We start from the raw sequence: 17,135 nt of genomic DNA on the forward strand, positions 1-17,135 counted from the left end.
CTTGAGAATGAGGACGTCTTTAGGTTATGATTAAAATATGTTTCAAATAAAAGGAATTTGAAAAGCATCATGTACTCTTTCAGTTTTAATTAATCATCCGAATTATAATGGAATACTAATTTGCCTTTAAAGCCCCACTCAAGCCTGGAAGCTCAGCTTTTTCAATAAGACTTATTTCCAGTCTCAGTAAATCAGTACAGCAATTTTGCTGCATGGCAGAGCACATGCTGAAAAGGCAACCTTGTGTAACTTGCCATTTGTGAGGCAACTTATGTTTTTTCAATTTAATTCTGACGGCTCACAAACTAATCCATGCTTAACTGTGCTGTTTAAATAAAGTTGGATGCGCTGATTTAACTTTACATGGAGCCGACAGAAAAAAGACAGACTGATAAAAAGCAGTCATGCGGTGGTATTAAGTCGCATGGCAAATGAAGTCCAGTGTGTGAAAGTGATTATGTTATATAATAATACGCCAGAAAGCGGCGATGTTAGCCACCTTTATACAGAATTTGTGATCAGCCCGGGCACATTTACAATGCGCGTTGACAAAGTAAGGAAAAACATGGCGCCTTTAGTCCATCATTTACTACTTCCAGTCGCGGGTTTAACATGAATTCTCGCGATACTTGCAGAAGCAGCTGAGAGCCCAGAAGCTTGTATGGGGCTTGACATGTCAACAAAAGAGATAAATTGCCACACAGGTAACATTACAAGTTGTCTTATCTGCTGTCAGATAAACATCAGCAACTTTTGTGTTATTAGGTCTCGAGTCGAGCCAGGACAGTCAAACCAAACGTAAACCAAAAAAGAAATGTAATGTGTGGTGTGACTGTCCACTTAGCTTCGGCGATAACAACTCCACTTCTACATGTGAGCTAATTAACCCATTATTTGACTGAATGCGTCTGAGGGAACTATTTAAAGTCAATGATAAAATCTAGAAGACTCACGCGGATGTAGAAGAATGTTTAAACATATACGAAACACTGATGTACAACTTATTTTAAAGGCTATAACGTTAGCACACGGGCTTTACTTGTAACGACTCTGCCAGCTGGTTGATTCCAGCTAGTTTATGACAGCTGTGACGCCGTTAAACTGCTGGAATAGTACTTTTTCTAACCACAATACTGCATCCGCGTTAAACGCTTCACCAGTAATGAACACGAATGTTTCGCAACCCTGCTCTATCCACGGTCGTGTTTAAGAGGTTTCAAATAAATGGACTTCTTCAACAGGTTGCCATCAAAATCTTTGCAAACCTGTCAACGACACATTGATTTAAACGAAGTGTGTTGAAGCAGGAAAACGTCTAACATAAGCAGGGCAGTGAGACCACAACTGAGATGTCTGTATCATCATACAGCTTAATGTGGATACTGTCCATCTGAAGCAACTATTGAATAAGAAAGAACCCCCACCAAAAAACAAAACAAACAAACAAAAAAACCCCAAAAAACCAAACAAACAAAAATCTTACGTTTCCTTTTGCCCTCCTCAGAAACTCTCAACAAAGGCATGTAAAGGTGTGCTGATGTGGATCAGGCCGAACAGAAAACTCCATCTGGATCTATACCTGCTCCACAAGCATCTTTCCCCGTCTCCATGACGACCCCTCCTTTGGTGTCACCTTTTGGTGCTCAGCCACCACCACCACAGCAGCAGGCCCAGGCAGCTCGAGATGTTAACACAGCATCACTGTGTCGCATTGGGCAGGAGACGGTCCAAGACATTGTCCTCAGGACCATGGAGATCTTTCAGCTCCTCAGAAACATGCAGGTCTGTTTTGTCTTAGGTTTCTACCCACATACCAAATAGATTTACACAGCTCCTTTGCTTTTCTGTCTCCACTATTGTGTTCTTTGAACGAGCTTTCCAAAACTGTGGTACATTTGCAAACACGTAAAACTGTTTTAAGAACAAATATTAAAAAAAAAAAAAAGACTGTAGAGGGTATAAGCTAAATACATGCTAAATAAAAGCGTGCATAATTGTTATTGACATGGTTGTAAAATAACAGGACTATTATGCAAATAACAAAACAAATATAGGTTATGAAGGCAGTGTTGAGGGGAATTAATAAGAACACACATGCCAAAAAATGGTCAGTAGATACCAGAATCCAGCAGAGGCAGTTGGGAATTAAAATTTGCGGATGTGATGTGGCTCAAATTTAGTCTGAATCGATATTAACACAATGCTAAAAAGAAAGACAAAGAGGACAAAGGTTTTTGTTGTGTGGTTCCAATTTTTTTTTTTACAAGCATTATAATGTGACATTTCAGAGTCAAACAGCCTTTTTTGCGATTGTAAGCCGAGTTTGGTTAAAGTTCAGATTAGATTTTAGGGTAACGATAATCTGGGTACCTGTTGTTTGTTGTTTTCTGCCACCTGTTCCCAGCTTCATTTCTCTCCCGTTCCTCTATCTGGAGAGAGATATTTTCAAAACCTACTTTTCTACGTTTAGATGCCTTTGGTGTATTAAGCTATGTGCAGACAAATTGTGAGTTTGGCCTTTTTATTTATTTTTTTCTAACAAATGGCTTTGAAGATTGTCAAAGAATATGCTATGAGCATTTGGTGCTGTCCTACATGTTCCCCCAGTGGTTCTACACAAGTTCCCGCTTTTGATGTTACTTAGCTGGGAACTGTAACCACTGGGATAAGAGCAACCTGAGATGGTTGGGATTGGTTTCAACCTTGGTTGTCATGGTACCAGATTTGTATTTCAAAATTATAGTAGGCTAAAGAATTTGCAAGAATAATTTAACAATATTAAATGAGTATTTTATGCTGTTTTTTTCTCAATACTGATGATATGATATCAAAATAATAAAAAAAATTCAAACATGATTATAATCTTCCTCACTGCAAGAAGTTAAAACATGGTTGTAGATGTAGAAATGCTCCAATACTAACAGTCGGGCTGTCATGATGACAAAATCTTAGTTTGTAATTTTTATACAAATTCTATAATGAATGAATTGTCTTTTCAAGTCATTATACGCTGCTTTTATTTTAATATAAGTGATTTTGCTTCCTTTCACTGCCGCTCTTTAGCTTTAAATCAACCAGTATCCTGGAACAAGTAATCACCAAGACCCTGCTCGTTTAAATCATAAACATTTGTGTTTTTCCAGTTACATAAATTCCTGACATCACACTGAGAAAAGAACCAATCCACAAGTGTACAGTACTGTAATTAAACTGCCAGAAAACTATTTGCATTTAAAAATGTACTTTATATCAACTATAGCTCAACATGCAGTGTAAGTAGCTGCTCATCAAAGTGAAGGTTGTCAAGTATTTGAAGTTAAACACTTTAAATAACTAACTTTAGAAAAACTGGTCAAGTCAGTGTAGAATAGTGGGAGGAGTACTGCTGTGTTCATCCAGCTGTTTTAAGAAAGGTAAATGGTAGCGCTTTTGAAAGTTATCCGAGACTATTATGGTTCGTTTAAATAACTGAGCAGGAGATTTTTTGGTCATGGCATACAGCTTCTGAGATGGATCTAAATATTCCAGACTGTAGTGATGATGCAAAAGGTGATTTATTTTGGTTGGTGGTTGATGGAAACAAAATGTTTTGCATGGCTCATGGGTCATTTGCTTATAAAAAAGCCAGCTAAATTATGGTTTTAGCCTTCTTTTAATGTGCCTCTGGGTTCATGGAGCTGATCATCAGTGGACTGGCCTTCAAGGCCACGCTTATCAGCCTGCACTGGCCTTGTCCTGAAGACGAGGTCAGCATGAGTTTATCAAGTGCGTCTGCCTGATTCCCTGAGATGCTCTTCCTGCTCTTTCTTCCAATAGCAGCCAAACAAACAAATAAATGCACCACCCCCACAGAATACACAAACAGCATTATTGTGACTTGTTTCTCTAGATCACAAGTTGTCGTTTTCCTAATAAAAATTTTTCATGTGTCCTCTCTTCTCACCTTTCTGTCTTTCTCTTCTGCGTGTTTGCCCTGCAGGCAGGCTTGTTCATGTTTTGTTGGATGTTTGTAATCAGGCAGTGCTGCTTCAGAGGCTTGTCGATCCTACCTTATAAAACTATGTCTTGTTATTCTTTAACACCCTTTGTAGTTAAAAGCTGGTTGTGACACCCCAGCATGAGCGTCATTCAGCAGCAGTGGAAGTTCTTTATTTTTTAATGCTGCTGTTGATGTTTGTGGGTTAAATTGTGAATTAATTTTAGGATTTAGAGCAGTTATCATAATTCTGGATGATTACTAACAAATAAAACACATTTTTAACATGTCTGTGCAGCCTGTTTTATTAGTGTAAGTAAAAGCACTGTGCATTAATGGAAAGCTCCTTAATTGTTATTACCAAATAAGAATATCAGTGACTCATTTTGGCTGCAGTTAAATGTGGTAAATGTTGCCTTTTATTAGCTCAGATTTTTCACAACACCACCTTTTGGTTTTGCTTTTTCTCAGTTGCCTAATGGAGTCACTTACCACCCCAACACCCACCAGGACCGGCTGGGAAAACTCCAGGAGCATCTCCGAATGCTCTCTGTGCTCTTCCGCAAGCTTCGCCTCGTCTACGACAAATGCAATGAGAACTGTGCCGGGTTGGACCCCATACCGCCAGAGGTTAAATATTCTCAAGATATTTTCCCATAGCGAAGTACATAAAAAGATAGACATATGCAAATCTCTGCTCAGAAGCACACCATCTCACACACTTCCAGTGTACAACACAAATGAACAGGGGCTGTTTCATCTGCAGTCAAAACTGCTGCTCCCAGTTTAAGATTCAGTTTGAGCATGAAAAACATCTTTGCATTGTGTGAAATTTCTGACTCAGGACCCTGCATCTGCTTGTCAGACTCAATGAGGGAGAATGTCTCCAAGATACACACTGTTTTTCTTGAAAGTGCATCAGTCAATTGCTTCTTTTATTTTCCTGCAATTGCATACAGCACCCATCCAAAGTGTCTTTGTAGGAGCAGTGTTTGATGCATAATCCTGCAAATGTGGTATAATACATGCAAAATCAAATCTTGCCAACCTCTGTGGAGACCTACAGTTGTGTTCAAAATAATAGCAGTCCAACATGAATAACCTGTTTTTGGTAGAAATTATATTACTGCATGGCAAATAATCTACCAGTTGCTGTAGTGGGGTCTTAGAAAACCAACAGAGCCAACATTCATGATATGCATGCTCCAGAGTTTGTGTAATTGAATAATGAATTGAAGGGGCTTGTTCCAAATAATAGCAGTGTGGATTTCAATTAGTGAAGTCATTCAATCTGTGATTGAAAACAGGTGTCAATCAGGTGGCCCTTATTTAAGGATGAAGCCAGCACATGTTGCTCATGCATTTCTCTCTGAAAACCTGAGAAAAATGGGTCGTTCCAGACATTGTTCAGAAGAAAAGCGTACTTTGATAAAAAAGTTGATTAATGAAGGGAAAACGTATAAAGAAGTGCAGAAAATGATGGGCTGCTCGGCTAAAATGATCTCCAATGCTTTAAAATGGAAAGCAAAACCAGAGACACGTGGAAGAAAACGGAAGACTACCATTCGAATGGATCGAAGAATAGCCAGAATGGTGAAAACTCAGCCAATGATCAGCTCCAGGATGATCAAAGACAGTCTGAAGTTACCTGTGAGTACTGTGACAATTAGAAGACGCCTGTGTGAAGCTAATCTATCGGCAAGAAGACCCCGCAAAGTCCCACTGTTACAAAAAAGACATGTGCTGAAGAGGATACAATTTGCCAAAGAACACATTGGCTGGCCAAAAGAGAAATGGAGAAACATTTTGTGGACGGATGAGAGTAAGATTGTTCTCTTTGGGTCTAAGGGCCGCAGACAGTTTGTCAGACGACCCCCAAACACTGAATTCAAGCCACAGTACACTCTGAAGACAGTGAAGCATGGTGGTGCAAGCATCATGATCTGGGGATGTTTCTCTTACTATGGTGTCGGGCCTATTTATCGCATACCAGGGATCATGGATCAGTTTGGATACATCAAAATACTTGAAGAGGTCATGTTGCCTTATGCTGAAGAGGAAATGCCCTTGAAATGGGTGTTTCAACAAGACAACGACCCCAAACACACCAGTAAGCGAGCAGCAGCTTGGTTCCAGAACAACAAAATTAAAGTCATGGAGTGGCCAGCCCAATCCCCGGACCTTAATCCGATAGAAAACTTGCGGGGTGACATTAAAAATGCTGTTTCTGAGGCAAAACCAAGAAATGCAAAGGAATTATGGGACGTTGTCAAATTATCCTGGGTTGGAATCCCTGTTGACAGATGCCAGAAGTTGGTTGACTCCATGCAACACAGATGTGAAGCGGTTCTCAGAAACTGTGGCTATACAACTAAATATTAGTTTAGTGATTCATAGGAATGCTGAATCCTGGATATTTTTCATTTCATACAGTAAATATTTGAGTTTGTAAAGTAAAATGCAGACACTGCTATTTTTTTGAACAGCCCAATGTTCATTTTTCTTCATTTTCTGTAACATAATTAAAGAAATGTCTGCTTTTTCTTCATGTTTTGATTTAGAATATAATGTGCAGTGTTACCAATGCATGGAAATAAAAACTATTATAAGGACTTTGGGCTTAACTCAATTTTTTAACCTGACTGCTATTATTTTGAACACAACTGTACCTCTCAGTTGATACTTAAATGCTATCTTACCAGAAACTAAATTCTATTTTTATTTCATAAGCATTACAGCCATAATAAGGTTTCACAATATTGGTTTTAACTACTGAAGTGTTGGAACTACTTTTTTGATTTGATTTTGATTGAGCCTTCCAGATGCAAACGTCAAAACATGCTTTATGTGCTTGTCACTAATTTTTTTATTTGTTTATTTTATGTCCTCTCAGCTCCTGTCACTAGTTTTTTTTTTATACACTACTAAATTAGGAAGCTGTTAGTTTAAAGGAAGTAGGCCATTGTTACTGCCACATCCCCTTGCTCACACACGTCCTCGCAGAGCCATGCACACAAACACACATCTTTATCCTGGGGGGACTCTTATCTCACCTCCTCCCTTTAGGTTTGTCTTTTCTGTGCTTGCAGCAGATTCATTGGTCGGTTCAGGTGAGTCTCCAGAGTCTCTTTACATCTTTACTGCTGATTACAGTCACCATCCACCTTCAGAAACGCACCACTTCAGCTCAGTCTCTCTCGTTCTACGCCTGGCCTAACAGAAACACTGCATATTTACACAACTTTATCCTCTGCGCATATTTGTAGGATGGTATAAAGTCGTGTTTTCAGCACAAGTGTGTGTTTGTAGATAAATCGAGACATGGTGGCTTGCTAGGTTTACACTGCAAGGTGGTGTGCAGTGCTACAAAGTGGCTGTCCACCGCTGTTTGATTGGATTTATGACTGCGGCAGTCCCTTCCCAATTTCTCCAGATTGGCTCAGAGCTAATCTTTCTCACCAGACTCCCACTGGGGATAAAGGAGGATGTGGGAGGAGACTAGTCTTCAATTGGAACAAATTTGTGTTGACTAACACCGTGTACATTTTCAGGATTAAATGATGCAGTTGCATTTTGAATGATCTGTGCTCCCATCTGCACTATGATGAGGCTTTCTTTGACATTTTCTTTTGCTGTAACAGCGTCATTACACCATTCCTCCACTTTCTTCTAGCCTTATTTAAATGTTTATTCATTTCCCCTTGAGAGCCAGTCCAGTGCTGACCAGCCAATAACTCGGCTCACTGTGTTTGTCTGCAGCTGAGGGTTGTTGATTTTGGCCCCAGCATGCATGCCATTTATCATCCTGGAGAATTCAGGTGCCCACCTGACAGCCGCTCACTATTGGCTGCCTGAAACAGGAAATGGAATCAATGACTTGAGCAGTGTGCCCTCATCACAGCCTAATTAGCAGCAGACCTGTTTAATGAACAGCTGGACCAAGTGCACACATCAGCACTTCGTCCTTTTTTCTCTCCAGCTGTCGTTCATCTGAGCATTTCCTCCTCATTTTGCTGACGTTCAGACACAGACACACATTTTTGTGTTCTTTTTATTTTATCCCCCGTTTTTTCTGCCAGCTACACTTTCTTGTTCTTTTATAGCTTCTTTGTTTCTTTTCAGCCTTCTCACCTACTTCACCTCTTCTCCTCTTTTACTGTTGTCATTTCCTGCAGCGAGCGGTCTCATTTCCTTTCACCCTTCTCCCATTTCTTGTTACTTAGATCTTTTTCTTCTCTTCTACTCATTTTTTTTTGTCTCAGTGAGGCAACCTGGAGAACTTCATCAGCCCATTCCTTTCTGTCAGGCAGGGAACCGCATCCATCTTTCTGTAGAGGAGGCAGGGGTTATATAGGCACACACACACACACACACACACACACACACACACACACACACACACACATTGAATAGCTACACACTCACATGCACAATACAGTCGCCATCCATCTTTCCCAACTCTACTCAGCACATTTTACTTTCCTCACGTCTGTTGCCAAAATCTGCCCACTACCTTTAAAATTTGATATGTCATTTGCTTTTCTCTTAAATTATCCAATGAAAAAACTTTTGTCTTTCCTGCTTAAAGTTTTTTTTAGTTTATGGTTAGCTCATAGTTTGATTTAATGTCCTGCACATGTTCTTGCTGTCTTTTCTCCTTCCAAGTTTACAGTTTGGCATGGAGCTCAGCCTGGAAAGTAACAGGAAAAGGAAAAAAAATTACAAAATTATGGCATCTTTCTGTTGCTCTTTTACTCCTGTCTCATGACATCATTGTTCCATTATGTTTCTTTAGTTTTTTTTTGTTTTTCTTTCCACATCTTTCATGTCGCTTAACCCTTTTCAACACTAGATTTTTAAATTTCTTTTGTTTTAGCCCATAATCTTAAACTCTTTGTATTATTAAATATTTTTTTTTACTTATTTTTGGTTCATTTTAATGTTGGACTACTTCATCTGAACTCATGCACTCGTTAGTCACTGCCTTCAGAGGAATCCGGTTATTTTAATCACTGTCTACTCTAAGCAGGGCCTTGGCTCCAGCTGCACAACCTCAGGCCAAACACTGAAGTCAAACATAATATGCAGAGGAAGCTTGCACAGTTTAGATTAATATGATCTCAAGTTGTTACTGGAGTAAGGTGTGTTTTCCCACCATACAGCGTTTTTTTTAGGTTGTTTGGAGACTCTTCTGCCTAATCTGTGTTTGTGATCTTGTCTGGTATAACAGTCTTTGTTTTGCAGGGAAAATTGTGTTGTTTTTTTTTTTTTCTTTTGGCTAACTGGAACGTCTTTCTTTTAGCATTTTTACAGCATTAGTTTAAATAAACTCAGACTTGTTGTTTATATAACTATGTACCAAAATGGCATGTTTTCTTTTGGAAAGATAGAAATATGGTTGACTTCATTGACAGTCTTTTTTTTTTTTTTTTTGTAAAATGTTCTCAAGATATTCATAGATCACTTTATGTGCAACTTCCGAACTCGTTCCCACCCTGTGGTGACCACAAGGGGGCAGTGTGATGTAACACAGCAAAATGACCCTGCCGCTTGTCAGGAATGCTGCCTCGCCTGAAGGCTCTTGCACATCACCCGCGTGGTAGTGTCAAGCAGACAAGGTCAAGCACACAGAGCGTTTAAAAATGAATTCATCTCCCACTTGCTGTCTCCTTCGCTAACTCTGTCCTGTCTCTCTAGGAGGTGAAGCAGACTCAACCTATGTCTAATAACAAGATCTATAATATATAGTTATAGTTATAGGGAGATCTACACATGCAATAATATATATTAGATGTTCAGATCTACTCTTAGTGGGGATATAGATTAGATGTGCACACTGCATTAAAAGTTTTTTGATCAAAAACTTAACAATAAGGGGTGAGTAAAGATTTGATTGCAAAATATGATACATGGACAGTGTGGATTTTACTGTACTACAGTCATATGAGAATTTAAGCTTTGTAGAAGTTATCCTCCTGCAGCTGTCTTGCTTAAATTAAGTAATACAACCAGTTTTTTTGTTTGCTGTACCTTCCAGCAACTGATACCCTTTCTGGATGATGATGGCTCCAAACTTGAGGACCGTTCAGGCGGGCAGAGCCGCCCTGCCAGTGAGGAGAGGAGAGAAATCCTGGAAGTAAACAAGGTATTGTGTTCTGTATCCCAGCAGCGTGCTACTATTAGGGTCACAGGCTGGATTTCCAGCCAGTGGCAACAACATGAGCGGGAATAGAAAAGGAGGCGGGGTAATGAAGGAAAAATTAAGACAAAAGATGATATATTGAAACTTTACTGCACCTAAATTTTATGCTACTTTTATTCAAGATTATGAATTAATAATACACATGAAACCAGCTGTTATTTTAATAGAAAAAAGCCAAATTAACAGTCTGTGCTAATTAACTTTTATTGAGATTATATTTTAAAGATGCATTGAAGCTGCAAAGAAATGTTATTGACCACTAATAGTTGATTTTATTTTATTTAGCATTTAATTCATTTTCAACTAGCAAGTTTATTGTTTTTTCACACACAGTCTATTCTGTGTGTGTAAACCAGGAGTATTTGGACAAAGATTTGAATGTGTTGATGTTTAGCCAACACTGCAGGACTCAGGATGCTTCTCTATGGCAGTGATGACTTGAGCCCAATTCCCACTGGGTGTTGACCATTCCTGGGAGGGTAGGAGCCAAAAGTGGAATAGAAATTTAGCCTTAGTTGGAACAGATCAGTCTGATTAATTCAACTGTCATCACTGTTGTTTATTGCCTGCTTCTAAAAAAAAAATATTTCATGATGTGACATGAAGTTTATGTCTTTAAGATTTCCTTTTTGATACATAATTTGAATCAGGGCTTTAGAAAAAGTTGATGGAACAGTAAAAGACAGCTGAAATAGCTAAACTCATGATGTTCTACTCATGGTGTTATGAGTTGTGACTCATAAAAGAAAAGAAGTCCTGTCAATCTGCTTATTTTCTCCTAACGGGGGCTTTTGTTTGTGTCTGTTTATGGTTAGTATGCTGTTCTTTGATTATTATGGCAACGTTATGTAGAAGTAAAGTGTAATATCTGGCAGGTATGAAGGTCAAAGTTGCTTAGGAATCTGTATGATATGCTCCCTGCATCTCTACAGTACAGTATCCTATTTAGTTTAAGTACATGAACTTGCTTAATGATGTTAGATTACATTTTAAAGCAATAGACTTAAAAATGTTCTGTGATCGGCATATCAGGTTGCTCAACCTAAAAAAAACATCTGGGATATTTTTTAAGGTATTATGGGATCAGAGAGGGCTGAATCTTACATATAGTACTTATGTAATTTGAAGCATGTGATTTTTAATAATGTGAATCTGAGCAGTGGAAACAGGATTTTTTGCTTCTTTGTACCACAATCATCTAGGTAGCTACCAGGCGGCTGCTGTTCCATTTGAAAGGGTTCACACATCTCTCTGTCTTGCACATGAGTAAGGATCAGATAAAGTGTGAGACTGTCATCCAGACTGTTGTCATGCTGCTGTGATGAAATGGTTGTTGGTCCCCATCCTCAGGTTTTTTGGTCATATTTAGGGTGATTTGACATATCCAATTACCACTAGATTGTAAATTAGGAAAAGTGTTGCTAAAATGCATAAAAACAAGCTGATCGACTACATCTGTAGAATATATATTAAGTATATTAAAGAGGAGCTGAGCATCAGGTACAAGGAGCTGAACTGAACATAATAGTGGCTGCTCATGTTTTGGATGTTAACTAAGAAAAAGTACAGATGACCAGATTTTTTTAAAAGAAATAATTAATTAATCTTCACTTTTTGAGTAGTTTAAAGTGTCAAATGTCAAGCAAACATTGAAGCTTTTTCAGATTTATTCTCCTTCAGATATGGTTTTGCTCAGCTTTGAGAAAGCTGTGTTAAAACACTAAGAAGTGCAGAGCAGGGGGCTTTTCTTCGGACTGACATGCCGTGTCAGTCAAGACTGAAATATCATGCGGCTCAAATGTACAGAAAAACAAAATGAATTTTAGTACAGCAGCATAAGTCGAAGAGTAATATGGAGGCAAACAGAAAGATACAAAAAGAAGAGAATATTAAGCTGTAGAAAGGTCTCTTCTATATTTAGTTCTTTAAGAATGAACGCAAGGCTCATCAAGATATGTTGGGTTACCATGGTGATTGTTATTAACTTAAAGGGCCCCAAGATGATTTGTTTGTGGATATATTTATTGATTGTCATTTTACCTTAAAATCTTAGGCTCAGGTTGTCTTCAAGAAGGGGACAGAGTCTACTTCTGTATAAAGTTTGGGACTTTCAGTGATAGCAATAAGATGATGTCAATTTGTGGTGAGTGTGCAGTTTAGTTTGCAGCTATCTTGCTAGTTAGCTGCATAATCAGAGTCTAAAATAAAGAGAACATTTGAATAAAGAAGGCTGGCTCTGTGCTGCTGATGTAGAACATGAATGTTACATAAATTGCTAAACATAATGGACTTATTGTCTTCAGTCAGAGGTTTCTTCAGGTACATTGCAGTAAAGACCATCACAGGAAGTTATTATTGTATCCAGTTGCAGTCATACACAGTAAATTTTATAATGAATGTCACATCTTTATTTGTCCATTTATTTTTTATACTATGGCAGTGTAATTCCCCTTTGTGGACTGGTCAAAAGATAAATATTGTTTCGAAGTGTGCTGTGCTATCAGTGAGATAGCAATGTTGGATTTATGGCTTTGTAGGGTTCCATGAATCTCTTGTAGCAGAAACGTACAGGATGACAATGTCGGGTTTCAGAGGTAATCAGTAAATTTAAAATATTGAATTCTTATTGCAATAAATAAATAATGTCAGAAGCAGTTAAATATTGACAAAATTGCACAAAAGCAAAGACAAGTGTGGGTGTCCTCTAGCGTACCTGCTATTTAGGTGCATATAAATGGAACAGCACAAAAGCTGTAAGTTGTAAAGTGGAGGGCATGGGGCTTAATGAAGTTACCCTTAACCTTTTATAGTACTGGTTTCAGGAGACGTACAGTCTAAACAGTCAACACCTTAAATCTCCAGCCACAGGTAGCTGAGTGTTTTGTTTTTATTATTATCTTTTATGTATTTTGTATAATGTCAAAAAACACAAAAAACTTGCGGTATGTGAAGCTATCCTTACTACATATCAATCCATGGATATTCATAGTTTTTTTCTTTACTAGACATAGAATAAACATTGCAACATAATATAAAGTTTGCACTATAATGTATTTAAAGAATGGATTATACATAACCAGTGTTTCTGAAATTGAAACCTGAAAGGTGACGATGTCACACAGCACTGATGAGCCGCTTTAATTATCATCTCTCTGATGTTTGCAGTATTGCACGGGGTCACTTTGTAACAGCCTGGTGTCATTTGCACATGATTTGATAAACACAGTGGACAGCAGAGCTCAAGGGCAACACTTTATATCAAAGGCTGCACGTGCAACAACATATTAGTCCTGCTGGCATCAGAAGCTGCAGACTTCACAAGCTAAAGGACAAGCTTCTTGTGCAGAATAAAGCAGTTGACAGCAGGCTCTGTAAGAATCATCTATCCTTGCTTTATCGATGAACACAGATTTTAAGATATTCCTACTTCTGGTATAAAAACAACTACTGCACAGGTAGGGATTTAGGGTAGAGATAAGTGTTTTCTCTTTATTTTTTGCATTTATTTAATCGTTTTTTTTTTTTTTTAAATGATTATTTAAAATCAGTGACGTTTATTTCTGTGCATTTTCCTCTAAAATGTCAACTATGAATTTTACCCTGCCTCATTTGTACGAACCTCCCACGTGCTTGCACCTTTCCTCCCACCTGTGTTCTGCATTGCTACATTGTCCAGATGTCAGGGTGAATGTGAAGGTTGAGCCAGTTGAAGCTTTGGTTTTGCTCTTGCAGCTTTCAAGAAAACAGCCCAAACATCTTTATGAAAAGGTTTAAAATGATAGAGGTAAGCAAATGGTTGGCAACCCACAGCAAGATAAAATCACTCCTGTAATATTAACATCATGTTGTGAAATATGATTTTCATGCAGAAGACTTTTTTTGTGGGGGGGGATTTCTTTTTTGGCATTTGCCACCATAAATTATTTTGTTCAGAAATTGGGTTTAATCTCTCACTGTGCAAACGGCCCATCAAGATGGCATTAAATCACTATGTGCCAATATAAGCTTTGGGTCATTAAAACCTAAATCCTGTATAAATGCAGGTGAAATAAACTTCCAGCAGCCACACACATACCTCCCAGCAGTTCCTGTATCTCACCGGAGTTCACTAGTTATGAACTGTTGTGGAGATTCAGGTACTGTGTTATGCATTATTTAGGAGGACTTTTTGGTTTTCACCATCTGTAATCATTTTTTACTTTCTTTGTTTGTATACTGTATTTTGTGTGAGAGAAAGCTTTTGTTCTTCAGAAAGACTAGATTAGGTTTGCCTTCACCCATGCTCTCCGTGTGTGTGCATGCTAGCTGAGACCCCCGCCTGTTCCCCCGCCTGTTTCCCCTCCTTGTACAGGCATTGTGCTTGGTATATACAGATTGTGTATTCCGTGCTGTCTGTGTTTGCTACAGTGATAATGGTCCAAGGTCAGCAGCAGGGATGAGAATTGGTTATTTTTGAGAGCTCAGCACAGTTCCCCTGGCTGCTTTTAAATGTTAACACCACAGAGAAACATTACAGTGGGTGAACCCTGCACTCAACCGCACGCACGCTTTCTAAAAGAAACATCACCTTTCTCCCACAAACACCACCACACCTGCACAGAGATGATGTAAATAAACAAGAAAATACTTGTTCCAATAGTTCACTAAAATACTGAGTATTTAGTATCCCTGCAACAAAAAACAAACAAAAGTCTTTCTTTCTTTCTTTCTTTCTTTCTTTCTTTCTTTCTTTCTTTCTTTCTTTCTTTCTTTCTTTCTTTCTTTCTTTCTTTCTTTCTTTCTTTCTTTCTTTCTTTCTTTCTTTCTTTCTTTCTTTCTTTCTTTCTTTCTTTCTTTCTTTCTTTCACTCACCTTTGTATCAAAGTGATAAATAACCTTGTTTGTGATGTGACCTTCCCCCTGTGCAAAGCATTAGCATGCAAATTGATTCCTGTCAAATGATCCAAGTATATATAGATTGAAAGAACGGACTACCATAACACGCTCAGGGCTAGCTTGTCTTGCATTCTTCACTCCTAAAGATATGAACAGTTCCTGTTAAAAATACAATAGATGGGGTATAATTCTCTTTTTAAAATATAATGTAGTTAAATTGAAACTGTCTTAATAATGCTTTTCAGCCATGTCAACTTGTGTTGCATAAAATTATTACCATTCTGTTTTTTACATCTTCATGATTGTCTTTTCTGTAGTGTTAACATCTTTATTAGCTTGCTGTATTCCTCCTTTCTGACTGTGTGAGTGCAATGCTGCATTTCTTGGATCATTACCTGTAGATCAGTTTGATATGCACTTGGGTGCATAACAAACTTATCTACAGGTAATACAAAGGAGCAAAGCGAGGACCTACACTGTTGCTGGACAATTGCATCAGCATTGGAACTATTTGGAAGTGTTTAAACAGCCTACCAACCACAGTGACAGGTAAACAAGGAGGCCATTTAACACTTGAACCTTTAGGGTGAAAAAAAAGTTCATTGCGTCTTCAGTTAGTCTACTTAACTAGTGCTGTGACAAACGTAGGTGGCTGTAATGTACCTGATCATTGGCTCCATTTCACAAAGTTAATTAGCTCACAGACCTTAACTGGCTGACATTACAGGTGTTCAGAGAGCAGCTGACATCAGTGGACCTTCGCAAAAAGGAACAACTGAATTTACAAACCAGCTGTGGCTTCAGACCCAGGCAGCCTGTGCATTGTAAATATTGTATATATTGTCAGACTGTGTTTAGCATGCACATCACTGCACAATCATTGCATGGCTAATTATATTTAGATTTAGATTTATTATGTCCTTTTAGCTTATTACTGTGTTGTTGTTGTTTTACTGGTGGCAAACAACTCTTTTGACAAATTATCAAAGACATTACTTTGCTTGTTTGGGACCATTAGTATCTTTCATTTTTTGTGGTTTAAAACCCAAATAATCAATTCTCTTTTGCAACAAGGTCTCTCATGATGGCTGAAACTAACATGTGGGAAATGAAGATTCGCCTGCCTGTCCACTGAGAGCGTGGGGCACACACCACTGCTAACGTATCAGCAGTCACTCGGTGTTGGCAAGATGGAAAAGTTAGATCAAAAAGGCCTTTATTTTTTGGTTTTTTGGATAAAGAAAAGAAAAAAAGTATGCTAGAACATGTTTTAAACTTTTTTAACTAAAGGCAAAAACTCAAAATATATATATATTTTTTATAAAGAAACACACCTTTCCATTCTAGCTTTTAGATATTCAGCTTAAGCCTCATGTGTTGGCAGCATATTCAGCTGTGATTGTGCCCAGGCTGCCCAGCTGCACCACAGCAGTAAGAACAGCAAGCTTTGGGGAGTTAAAGCTGTTAGTCTGATCAGCAGAGTAAAGCTGCAGCGGGACAAGGGAAGCAGATGTTTGTGGCCTGGCTACATCTGCTGCAGTCACTTCAGCCAGATAGGATAGTAGTGGATGAGAGGGGATGCTTGGGAAAGGAGGGTGAGGTGGTAGCAAATAGCGGGAGATTAAGAAAAAAAAAAGGCAAAGAGAAAAAAGGGCAGGGAGGAAACTAAATGGCAGAAAAAATGTTAGAATGAAAAGGCTGAAGGAGCAGAAGATGAAAGATTTGTGATAGAGGTGAAAAGAACGTTCTGTTTGTCTAAGCGACAGACAGGAATGGGATGAAGTGGGGTATGGTGTTTGAAGATGGATGGATGACCAGACAGATAGCCATGTTGTCAGACAGGTGATGGGTGGAGTGGAGTGTAAAGGACAAAGAAAACACTGAGAGGAAAAACAAAAATAAAAGTCAAAAACAATATCCGTATATTGCATTTGAAATTATTGAAATGGTGTGCAGCAGCAGCAGCACCAGAAAATCAGGGTGTTTTTTATAAACAGGAAAGAAGAGGAAGGTAAAAGAGATGAGATGAGGGGATGGACTGATAGATCCATAAACAGCTGCGTATTGTCAGAGTTAAGCTGC

General features: G+C 38.4%; 1 protein-coding gene across 1 annotated transcript in view; it reads left to right on the forward strand.

The window, feature by feature from the left end:
• The first annotated feature begins 605 nt into the window (after window positions 1–605).
• Window positions 606–17,135, forward strand: part of med30 (mediator complex subunit 30) — a 39,838-nt gene continuing 23,308 nt past the window's right edge. Inside the window, exons 1-4 of the mRNA XM_042012367.1 lie at window positions 606–704; window positions 1,505–1,782; window positions 4,448–4,606; window positions 10,014–10,121. Of these exons, the coding sequence (XP_041868301.1) occupies window positions 1,609–1,782; window positions 4,448–4,606; window positions 10,014–10,121 (441 nt within the window). The 5' untranslated portion in view covers window positions 606–704; window positions 1,505–1,608. The remainder of the gene's footprint in view (window positions 705–1,504; window positions 1,783–4,447; window positions 4,607–10,013; window positions 10,122–17,135) is intronic.

The sequence above is a fragment of the Melanotaenia boesemani genome, chromosome 17 (genome assembly GCF_017639745.1).
Source record: "Melanotaenia boesemani isolate fMelBoe1 chromosome 17, fMelBoe1.pri, whole genome shotgun sequence".
NCBI lineage: Eukaryota > Metazoa > Chordata > Actinopteri > Atheriniformes > Melanotaeniidae > Melanotaenia > Melanotaenia boesemani.